The sequence below is a fragment of the Erinaceus europaeus genome, chromosome 18, assembly GCF_950295315.1.
Source record: "Erinaceus europaeus chromosome 18, mEriEur2.1, whole genome shotgun sequence".
In the NCBI taxonomy this organism is placed as follows: domain Eukaryota; kingdom Metazoa; phylum Chordata; class Mammalia; order Eulipotyphla; family Erinaceidae; genus Erinaceus; species Erinaceus europaeus.
The window spans coordinates 32212084-32224575 of NC_080179.1; the positions used below are offsets into that span (position 1 = coordinate 32212084).

The 12492-nt window shown below is 37.4% G+C and overlaps 1 protein-coding gene across 8 annotated transcripts in view; it reads left to right on the forward strand.

Annotated features, from left to right (window-relative positions):
* RBMS1 (RNA binding motif single stranded interacting protein 1) overlaps window positions 1-12492 on the forward strand; it is a 277109-nt gene that overhangs the window by 245077 nt on the left and 19540 nt on the right. For all 8 annotated transcript variants that reach the window (XM_060177877.1, XM_060177879.1, XM_016188449.2 and 5 more), the window contains exon 6: window positions 3839-3918. In XM_060177877.1, coding sequence (XP_060033860.1) covers window positions 3839-3918 — 80 coding nt within the window. The remainder of the gene's footprint in view (window positions 1-3838; window positions 3919-12492) is intronic.

Below are 12492 nucleotides of genomic sequence, written 5' to 3' on the forward strand. Positions count from 1 at the left end.
GAGTAAAGGAGCTCTTCTACACTGCTGGTGGAAATGTATATCAGTCCAACCCTGTGGAGAACAGCCTGGTAACTTTTCAGAATACTAGAAATGGACAAACTATGTCCCAGCAACACCTCTCTTGGGAACATACCCTAGAAAAACAAACACACCTATCCAAAGAAAGCTGTATGTATAGCTCTGTTTATAGCAGCAGTTTATAATAGCCCAAAATTAGATGAGTGGCTAAGGAAGTTGTGGTGTATATAAACACAGTGAATACTACTCAACTATTAATAATGATAAAATCACTTTCTTCTTGGATAGAATTATGAAGGAATAATGTTAAATGAGATAAGCCAGTGTGGTCCAGGAGTGGGCGTAGTGGATAAGGCATTGGACTCTCAAGCATGAAGTCCTGAGTTCCGTCCTCAGCAGCACATGTACCAGAGTGATGTCTGGTTCTTTCTCACTTTCCTCCTTTCTTTCTTATTAATAAATAAAATATTATTTTTAAAATGAGATAAGTCGTAAAAAGACAATCTCACTTATACATAGAACTTCAGAAACAAGAACAGAAAGGTAAAATGTGGACTGGTTTGGTGTACTACACCAAAGCAAAGGACCCTGAGCTAGGTAGGGGGCTTTCGAATCCTGGTACATGATTATGAAAAAGGACCTAAGTTGGGGGTGGGAGTCTTTTTCAGACACCTGTCATGATGAGAAACTGTATACATGTGCCAACAATTGTATAGTAAACCATTAACTTCCTAATAAAAAGAAAAATTGAGGCAAAGAAGGGAAATTTTCATTGTCAAATAATGCAGCAAGGTCTAGTGTTATCCCAGATTTAATTCATTACTCTTTTTTTTTAGATCATGTAATGTTAAAAAGACAAAAATAGGGGCTGGGTGGTGGTGTACCTGGTTGAGCGCACATAATGTAATTCACTCAATGTAAAAACCTCCCAGTCCCTACCTGCAGAGTAGGGACTGAGTAGTTGAAAGTAGTGAAGCAGGGTTGCAGGTGTCTTTCTGTCTCCTTCCATCTCTGTCTCCTCCTTCCTCTTGATTTCTGACTGTCTCTATCCAATAAATAAAGATTTTTTTAAAAAGATAATATGAAAAGATATTTAAAAAAGACAAAAATATTTGAAGGCAGAGCCAGGTGGAAGCACACCTGGTTAAGCACACACAGTACACTGCTCTCAAGGACCCAGACTTAATCCCCAGGTCACCACCCACAGAGAGAAAGCTTCACAAGTGTTAAGGTAGGGCTACAGGTGTCTCTCTGTCTCTTTCAAATCAATTAATTTAAATATATATATATATTTGGAGGCCAGGTGGTGGTGCCTTAGGTTAATTGCATATGTTATGCACAAGGACCCAGGTTTGAGCCCCCAGGAGGGAAACTTCAGAAGTAGTGAAGCAAGACTGCAGGTATCTCTCTTTCTCTCTGTGCTGCCAAAGAAAAAGAAAATTTGCAAGCACCAAGCCCCATTCATAACCCTGGTGGCAATAATAAGTAAATACTCTATGAGTGCAAAGTCACCAAGGCTAGGCGGAATCTCCAAAGTATGCTTCACTTTGTGGGTTGAGTATGGATCAACCTGTCAATGTTCCATGTTCAGCGGGGAACCAGACCTTCCACTTCCACTTTCTGGATCCATACTCCCAGAGGGATAAAGAGTAGGAAAGCTTTCAAGAGAGATGATGGGATACAGAGTTCTGGTGGTGGGAATTGTGTGGAATTTACCCCTCTTATGGTATAGCCTTGTCTATATTTCCATTTTGTAAATAAAAATTTTTAAAAAGTCAAATTAAGCAATGAAAGAGTCACTGCCATCTAAAAATCATCTTCTCTGTTCAAAAAGCAAATCAACTACTTTCATGGCTGTATCCAAAGATGGAACAAAATTCATTCTATTATTGTCTTTTAAAACTATTATTAACCATTAAAGAAAAATCAAAATTATTTACTTCCTTTGAAATGTTACTCAAGTGTTTCAGCTACCTGCAGATACAAAGTAAGTTGAAAAGCTAGGTCCAATCTTTCAGTTACAACAAGGCATATTAGGACTGCCTTTACTAAAGTACTTGAAACCACCAGGTTCTTGATGCCTACACTAGGGCTTGATGCCTACATAACAAATCCACTGCTCCTGTAGGGCATTTTTTTCCTCTTTTTTTTTTTTCTTTCTTTTATTGGATAGCATAGGGGAGGGGAGAGGGAAACACCTGCAGCACTGTTATACTGCTTCTGAAGCTTCCTGCACACAGGTGGGGACCAGGAACCTGAAACCCAGGTCCTTGTGTGTTCAACTAGGTGTGCCACCACCTGGCCATCAAGTAATTTTGTTAGCATGTTAAAGGAGAGACCATTTGAAAAATGACAATATTTTATCAAGCAGTAAATGCACTAGTATTTTAAACTGCTTTGTTTTTGATTCACTATCATAGCTAATAAGAATATTATATTTTGTCAAATCACCAAGTATTAAAGATTATACATTTGATATGTTTGATTTTGAACATTCAGAAATATATGTCATTTATGATTAAGAATGTATTCTGGCTAATGTATATGACCAGACTGCCCTGAACTCATAATGCATTCTGTGATGGTCAGCTATTTTACTATAGAAATACACAATGGTTAAGTAAAAGGTAAGCATGGGGTTTTTTTGGTGCATATTTGCAAGATTTCATCTGTATCCGATGAGCCTATAATAATATAGTCACATCCTGAGCTGAATACAGGCCTCAGATCAGATCGAATCAGTGGGGTTTATAGTCAACAATATTTATACACCTTTCCCATATTTGGGAGCTACTCTTTTCCCTGATCCAGCTTTCTGGTCCTTTTTCCAGCTATGACATCATCTCCCCAGACAATAACTTGGATCTACCTGCATATCCAGATGTCAGGCTCAGGAGAAAGAAAAAAAAAACTAGTATAGTCATGGGCCTTTAGAATATAACTGAAATAGGACTACTCATCATCTGAACCATTTCAGCCTTTAGGTTCATGATTAGTCAACAATTTGTTTGGCTCTATATGTTAACTCTTTTTTTCAGCCACCAGGTTCCAGATGCTACCATGATGCCAACCAGACTTCCCTGGGCAGACAACCCTACCAATGTGTCCTAAAGTCCTGCTTCCCCACCGCATTAGGGAAAGAGAGAGACAGGCTGGGAGTATGGATTGACCTGTCAGTACCCCCATGTTTAGCGGGGAAGCCAGACAGTCCATCTTCTGTACCCCATAATGACCCTGGGGCCATACTGTTCCTGAGGACTTATTCTGATGCAGTCTCCGCCCCCAGGTTTTACTACGCCCCGCGAAATCCTAGCAGTGCCCCCTTCAACCAATCCTGGCCCCACACGTCACCCCTGGTTGTCCAATAAAAAGCCCCCTCACCCCCCCCCCTGGGCTCTCAGCTCCCCCTCTCTCAGATCTCGCCCCCTTCTCTCCCCCCGTGGTCAGGTAGTGGGGACGGCCATTGCCGGCTGGCCCCACGTGGTCTGAACCAACCCCCCCCCCCCATTCTATAATAAAGGATTTGTGTACCCCTTTGCTCTGGACGTCCACTCTCTTCTCCGCGGTGCAGCCCGACACCAGACCGCCACAACAACACCATACTCCTAGAGGGATAAAGCTATCAGGGGAGGGGATGGGATACAGAGTTCTGATTGTGGGAATTGTGTGTTGTACCCCTCTTACCCTATGGTTTTTGTCAGTGTTTCCTTTTTATAAATAAATTTTTTAATTAAAAAAAATAATGTAGTCACATGCACAGAATCACTTGATAACTAAAATTTCTAAGTATTGAATATTATGTTTTTTTATGTGTAAATAGGATGGAATCAACAGAGAAGTGTGAAGCTGTTATTGGTCATTTTAATGGAAAATTCATTAAGACACCACCTGGAGTTTCTGGTATGTTGTTTGTATAATATTTAATGACTAGTTTTTTATACTATATATATGATATTTCATCACAATGTGACTTATGTCAATACCAACCAAAAAACCTTACTGAACTCTTTAGAAATTATTTCTTTGGGTCTATAAATCTGAGTTAAAATTCACATTTTCCCAGACATGGTATTTATGAATATGAATGGATGCAGTCTCAGTGATAAGGAACTGACTTATAAATCATTCAGAAAGCTTTTCTTCTTTGATACTTTAGCCATCCATCCTCTAACTGATCTTATTACCACCCTCAAAAAATCTTGTACTATTTAGTCACATCCTTTGAGAACTGTGGTGCTTTCTATACCAAATTCTGCCTTTATTTTGCAAGATTTCAATGTGTGCTGTACCTCCTCCCCTTACTGTGCCTGAGCCTTAACTCTTACTACTTTTCTCTCCAATCCCTATAACTATGTCTTCCTACTATTTTGCCTTATGTAGTCATGTCCAAAAGCACACAGTTCAGGACCTCTTCATTTCAAGGTCATACTGTTATCTCCATTAAACCTGATCAAAAAACTAAGAGATCAAAACATTTTTCACTAGTAGTCTTTCTCTACTCCTTTCCCATCACAACTAGGTCTAGTCTACTCTTATTTTCAGTCCTAAAACCTACTGGGCACCCTTAATTTAACTTATGCCCCATCTTTTGGTCACACCCATATACCTACACTGCTCTTCTGACAACCAGTAGAGGCTATATCCAACAAGGCCAAACTCTCTGTATCACTCACCACTTTTTTAATCCCAGTTCATCTTAAAATCCAACAGCCTGCTCACTAAACACTTACCCCTATTCCACGTATAGTATTTCACTTCTTTGTTTGAATAAAATTGAGATCACGCTGTGTAAATTCTGTGAGCTTCTTGCTTCCTCCTGACAAGCACCCATTCTTGCTCTTCACTCTCTCATAATTTAAATTTGTCTTTTGTTTTCATCTTTCCCCAACAAAGCCCAGATCATTTATCTTTAATTAACAGAGCTCTGACAAGACAAAAATAGGAAAAAAAAAATGATAAGAAAAAGCACTACTACTATTGGTTTGAAGAGAGACCATAATGGTTATATACACAGACTCACATACCTGAGGCCCCACGTTCAGTCATCTATACCACCATAAGCCAAAGCTGAGCAGTGCTCAGGTAAAAAAGAAAAAAAATGGATTAAAGCAAGATTAAAAACCACTTTACACCAGTAAATTTTTCTAGATCACTCTGATAATGGTTCTGGTCTCTAATCCTGAGGCTAGCTAAAGCTAGAATACCATGCTTTTTCTCTAACTTCTCATATGAACCTTTTAAAAAGTGTATTTTCCAAGTCTTCACTTTCCCTTTCTACCACAGCTTTATTCATAGTAAATGTGTATTATCAGCTAGGACTGCCATGACAAAGTACCACTAATTGGGTGACTTTAACAATAGGCATGTATGTATTGGCACATGATTCTGGAACTAGAAGTTCAAGGTGTTGACTCCTTATAAGGCTTGTGGAGGATCTTTTCCAGGATTCCTTCCCTCCTAGGCTCATGGATGGCTGTCTTCTCCCTCTGTCTCTTCATGTCTTTTTCACTTTATGCTTGTTTCTCCTTTAAAATTATATCAGTCATTGAACTTGGACCCACTAAGTATGTCACATAATAAGTTACTAAGAGTACTTTTTCCAGGGTAAGAATAGATATGGGATGGAGGGACAGTTGATTCATAATACTGAGCTTTTAATTAGCAAATTAGAAGTCTCTCCTATCTTTGTCCTGCTGTCTATCTGTAGATGTGACCCCCCCCTTTGATTTCTCAACCTAGTTTTCCTAGCACCATTTATTGAAAGATGACTCTCTTCATTTAATGTCCTTTCTCTCATCATAAATTACCTTCCTATAGGTGTGAGGGCTTATTTATGGGTTCTCAGTTCTAGTCCATTGATCTGTGTGTCTGTTTTGTTTCAGTGCCACATGGCTTTTATTACTATAGCCCTGTAGTATAGTTTGAAGTCAGAAGTATGATGCTTTCATTTTTTAAATTTTTCTCAGGATTGCTTGACAATTCTGGTTTTTTCTTTGTTTGTTTTTCTGCTTCCAGTTGAAGTTCTGTATCATTGCTCTATTTCCTGAAGGAAATTCAATAGAACTTTAATAGAAATTGCATTAAACCTATATATTGCTATAGATGGGATGGTCATTTTAACAATGTCATTTCTTCCAACTCATATTAACTCACAATTCCATCCATTCTTAAGGTTTTTCTTCCGCTTCTTTTCAGATTAACAGAAACTCATTTGCAATCAGGCTGCCTGATTGCACTTTCCAAAACTAAAGTAGCCCATTTCCTAGCTAACCCCACTCCACTTCTGTTGACTTTTTCTAAGTGTAGTGTATCCACTCCAGTGCTCACAATCTAGAACCAAACCATCTTAATCATTCTTCCCTTTTCCATCCATCAGAGTCATTCAAGTCCTTGTATTTTCCTCCCTGTTTCTAGAATTTCTTCTCCTCAAGTTCTGTTACTATTGCCTAGATTAGTTAACTCCATCTTTTACTTAGAGCAAACTATTAAGAGACTACTGCAATGGCTTATCTGTAGTCCTTACTTTCTCGGATTATTACAGTTGACTGCAGCAGAAAATTTTAACTAAACTATGTCCTCTTTACCATTTCACTGATAAAAGTCCCTCTCACCCCCTAGAAAAAAAGTGTCAGGGATCCTAGAATGACACCGGAGCCCAAATGGCTGGTGTGTGCAACAAATAAATTTTCCAAACTCACCATGCCACTTCACTTCTTTTTACTTTATATTATGTGGTTTCCAGGTCCCTTTGGTTCTCTTTAACCTGGCTGCTCTCCCCCCACCCCTCAGCTTCTGCTTTGCCACTGTCCAGAGCTTGTCTTCATTTCCAAGGACCACTTCAGATTCAACTGGGTTTTGTTTCCATAGTACCTTTGGGATGTCCCCCTGTATCTTAGCATTTAATATGTTCACATATATAAGTCCACTAAACTGGAAGCTACTCAGAGGCAGAAACTTCTCTCATCTAATTTTAGATCCAGCACAATATATGAATAATGAGTATTTGTTGGCTTTGTATAAATTTTACTACACTGATAACCAGGACAGCCTATCTATTTACAAGCTAACATTCTTATTAACATGTGGCTTGCCACAAACCAGAAGATACTTCAGCCCCCCAACCCAAATATGGTAGGCTGTGTGTGCATGCCTAGCTAGTACTCAATATTTATTCTAAAACTTTCAAGTTGCCTTTTTAATGATGTAAATAGTTACTGCAATTGGGGATTTGTGTCAATTTTCTCTATCTAGTTGAGTCTCATATTATAGAGATTATAAGTATTTGTGATGTCACAGACTATACTTTATCCTGAAATACTGAAACTTTACATACCTATATGACCAAAGGTCATGCAGTGGTTTTCAAGAAAATTTTCATGTAGAGTTCATCACAGTAATCATGACTATTTTGGATATCTCTGTGTAGGTGTAGATATAGATATGAAATCTATATATAGAAGTTGAATATTTCTAAGCCGGAAATGGAAGCACATTTATCAATGAACTCAATTTACTCCAAAGTAAATTCTCATGGATTGGAAAATTCACTATAGAATTTAAAGCAACTCTCAAATTCCCTGCATTCCTCACACCATCTCTTTGAGAACTGCATGAACATTATCTTTGACTGTCAGTCTTCAATCATACTACTCTTTTCTCTCAAATTACCTGAATGACTATACTATAGCATTGAGTATCTCCATGGATGGCATATAATTATTTTCTGCAGAACCATCTGAAAAACAAAAATATTGTCAGGCAAAGGTAAACTGAATGAGTCTCCACTTTAATGTTTAAATAATGTAGACTTGTTGCTAGGCAGACATAACATTTCATACATACAGTAACAGGATGGTGTATTTAATGATGCAAATTGTTTAGCTAACATATGCAGAATTATCCAGGATAGTTTATGTCAAAGTACTCAAATTCTTGTACTACTGGCAGTTTTCCTGTGACATTGAAACTAAGTCCAGAAAAGAAATGTTAGACATAGTTCCTAAAATACGCTTTATGAAAATAAAGCTGAACAGTAAACTCATCTTAACTGTGAGAGTTTCTAGGTGGCTAAATAGGAAGAGGTCAGCTCTGATCTTGTATTGCCATTTTCTTATCCATCACATATGATCCAGTCTACACTTTTTTTTTATGTCAAATGTGATGTGATTAGATTCTCCTAAACCTGGGGCAGGGGATGTAGTGGTATGTTTGCTATAAAAAGTACACTTACCATGTCAATTTTTTAATGTTCTCTGCTTTCTGAAACTGCTTTTAAAAATGGATGTGCATTTGACATTACCCTATTTTCAATACTTTTAAAGTCGTTCTTTTAATGATTTATATTTATAAAAGGGATCAAAGCACTGCCCAGTTCTGACTTATGATAATGCCAGATATTAAAGCTAGGAGTGCACACTTGCAAATTAGTGCTCTAATATGTTGAAGTATATTCCTGGTGCTTTTTATTGTTTTAAAGATTTATTTATTTCATCTCTGGTTTTGTACCTTTAGATGACAGTAATGGAGACTGAATGAGTTTTGTGCACTAAGTGCAAAGTTAAAAAATAAAAAATTCTTTAGTTGTTGGATGCCCAGTGTTATTCCTCCATGTGGTAGAGTTCTACTGAGGTGCATATATAGCTGCTAGCCAACTTTAGTCAAAGGCCTCAACTTATTTTGCCTCTGCTTTCTGTGTAGCTTTGACTTTTTAGATTGGTATTTGCCTACCATAGCTGAGAAATGGCTCTTAGCCACATTTCATAATTCTGTTTATAGGTGACATTATTAGAGCATTGTCCTATGCCAAGAGGCAGAAAAAGCAATGATTAGAGGAAAAATTATGACACTAGTAAAAAGACTGGAGAGATTTCAGAGGTTTTACGGCCCATTTTGTTCTCTTGATATTTATCTTAAGCATTGCTAGTCTGTAAAAACAGAAAATTTTGGCAGTTTTAGGACAAAAGAATGACTTGAAGATATATGATGCTCCTTATACCTTTAAGACAGTACAATCATACCTTTGGGATTGTGATCTACCCATATCTTACAAAACAGTAGAGCAAAGTCTAAATGTAAACACTGTTCCCTCCTGGACTGTGCTTCTATGAACACTGCCATGAAATCACATATGTTGAAATAGTCTTGGGGTAGAAAGTGGCATGGGTGCTGCCTTGCAGATCCATAACTCAAGCTGATTCTTCTTGTCAGGGGGATGTCTTTTTTTTTTTTAAGTGCCAGCTGAGGATACCTTGAATGTTGTGCCTGGCTCATGATGAAACTTCTTTCAGGCAGTTGTCGCCACCATCAGTTGATCACACCCAGCCTGCTGCAAGCCCCTCAAATCACTTTTAGACTTTTTCACTATCAGGCACTGCCAAGGAAGAACAGTAAATAGTAGCATAAGATGTTATTAAATCATAAGGATCTTGGCTGGAAGATATAGGTGTACTATGAAACATTTCTAAAAGTCATTTCCCAGGGGCCAGGTGGTGGCGCACCTGGTTGAGCACACATGTAAGAATGCCCAAGGACCCAGGTTCAAGCCCCTGGTCCCCACCTACAGGGGGAAAGCTTCATGAGTGGTGAAGCAGGACTGCAGGTGTCTCTCTATCTCTCTCTCCCCTCTCCAGTTCTGACTATCTCTATCCAATAAGTGAATAAAGATAATTTTTAAAAAAGTCATTTCCCAGTGACATCATTGTTAAGTAGTTCGAACATTTCTTCATTCTTTGTGAAGCCAGGTGGCAGACCTAGCCAGCTCACATTAAATCTCACAGAATCAAATCCCAGGGATAACCAGGCAGTCCCTAAAAATGTATATAACTTTTGAACCAGAAATCCTTTGCCTAAATTTGTTTTAGTAATTCAAAAGGCAAAAAACAGAGCTATAATTCAAAAATGTGTGTTTCTTCAGTTGTCATACTAGCAGTACCAGTAACTAATGTACATTGAGCCGTTTAAAACATTGTTAACTATTAACAGTTCACTGAAGCAAATACTATTATTATCTATCGCCACTTCACAGATTATGAGACCAGAGACATTACATAACGTGCCTAGATCACTAACTAGTAAAAAGCAAGGCCAATTTCAAATCCAGGGAGCCTGGAATTGGAAAATAAAATACATACATACCATAATTCCAGTCAAATGGAACATTATGCAACCATTTTTTTAAATGAGTCTACAACTCAGAAAAGAAATATCCATACTGTAAATGGTAGTTTATTTTACTAAATGGTAGACCTTTCATTGCAAATATGAAAAAATAAATGCATTTTAAAAATTATTAAGTAGATAGTACTAAAATTTAAGTTGGAATGAGAGGAGAATCCTACTGTGTTATGTGTTTCTAAAACTGACTTTAATGTTGTTAAATCTTTGCCTTATTGACAGAAGATTGAAATACTACCAGACAAGAGTCAGGATGGAAGACTGAAAATTGCCAAAGCAGGTGTTTTAAGGACAGACCTCCTTGCAGAAAGACTATAGCTTTCCTTGTAGTTGAGTAGGGAAGCAAAGACGGTACTGAAAAGGAAATGATGTTGTTTATACAACTGGATATTATTAATTTAGTCCGTAGGTTAAATTTTTTAGAAGAGTTCTAGATAGTCCCCTTACATGTTGTTTGTTAGTTGAAGAAATTAAAAGTAGCCACTGTTGTCATAAAGTAAGTTAATTATAATTGCTGGTTGAGCTAGTTTTCCACAATTGAGAGAAAAGCTTCTATCAAGGACTGTTTACATTTTACAGAATGTTGATGAGGATAAAATACTACATAACTAGAAAAGTAGGAGTTTGGAGGTAGCAGTTTCTAGCTGTTACTTCTTTCAGAATCTAAGAGGTAAAGCATAAAGAGGACCTTCTCCTGAGCACCATAAAGGAAAGGTCTACTTGGTTACACACTATAGTGAATGCCAAGTCCTTTGAGCCATTTGATTATATAAAGAAGAAGGACTTCCACAAAGTCAGATCTTTAGTTAAATCACTTGGTCGAATTATCCATCAATGCATTCTAGAAGATTTTCCTGTGTTCACAGAAAGACATTTGAACCTAAGATAGGTAAGGAAACTTACAGAAGTGAGTTATGGATATTAGCCATAAAGTTACAGTCTCTTAAGAGAGATTGTTAGTGACACAGTTCAGCCATTTATACAAGACTAAAGATCTTCAACAAACTATAAAGAGAATAATCAACCATGCTCAGGTAGAAATCACCCCAGGGATACAAGCTTAGTTCAATATATGCAAATCAGTTAATGTACTAACACTATTTACAAAATGCTGAGTTTAGATGCTGAGAAAGGATTTGACAAAATTTAACACCAATTTATGATAAAGATCTCAATGAAATTGGGAATAGAAGGGAAATATCTCGACATAATAAAGACCATATATGGCAAACCTACAGCTAGCATCATACCCAATGTAGAGTCTTCCCCCTATAATCTAGAACTAGACAAAGATGTCCATTCTCACCACTACTATTCGACATAGTTCTTGAGGTCCTTGCCAATGCAATCAAGCAAGAAAAGATACTAAAGGAATCCAAATTGAAAAGGAGTAAATTAAACTTTCACTACTTACAAATGACATAATATATCTAGAGAGAACCCTAAAGACTACAAAACTACTCAAAATCATTAATATAGTAAATTAGAAGGATATAAAATTAATACACATACATCTGTGGCCATTTTGTGCACAAATATCAAGTCAGAAAAGGGAATTAAAGAAGCAATCACAGTTCCAATTGACCCAAAAAGATCTTGGAGTGAATCTAACAAAGGCAGTGAAGGACATTTACAATGAAAATATAGAACTTCATTAAAAGAAATAGAAGGTGAAATGAATAAATGGAAGAACATCCCTTGTTCATGGACTGAAGAATAAGTATTATCAAAATGGCCATCCTTCCAATAAAAAAGTCTAGATTCGGGAGTCGGGTGGTAGTACGGCGGGTTAGGCCCATGTGGTGCAAAGTGCAAGGACCAGCATAAGGATTCCGGTTCAAGCCCAGGCTCCCCACCTGCAGGGGAGTTGCTTCACAAGCAGTGAAGCAGGTCTGCAGTGTCTGTCTTTCTCTCCCCCTCTGTCTTCCCCTCCTCTCTCGATTTCTCTCTGTCCTATCCAACAACAACATCAATAACAACAATAATAGCTACAACAATAAAACAACAAGGGCAACAAAAGGGAATAAATAAATTTTTTTTAAGTCTAGATTCATCATAATACCTGTTAAAATTCCAGTGACATGTCATGATCATGATTAAATGGAAATTCAACCTAGAACATTCTGCATGTTTGGCAAAAAATAAGTCAACTTTATATCACTCTGATATTTAATCACAAGTCATGTGTTAGAACTCTGCCATTTGTTTTGGACAGTAATTGGAAAAGAGGTTGATCAGTTAACTGTTAACATATTTTTTAAGTTCACATGTCCAAATTTTCCTTTTGTTCTAGTTATATTG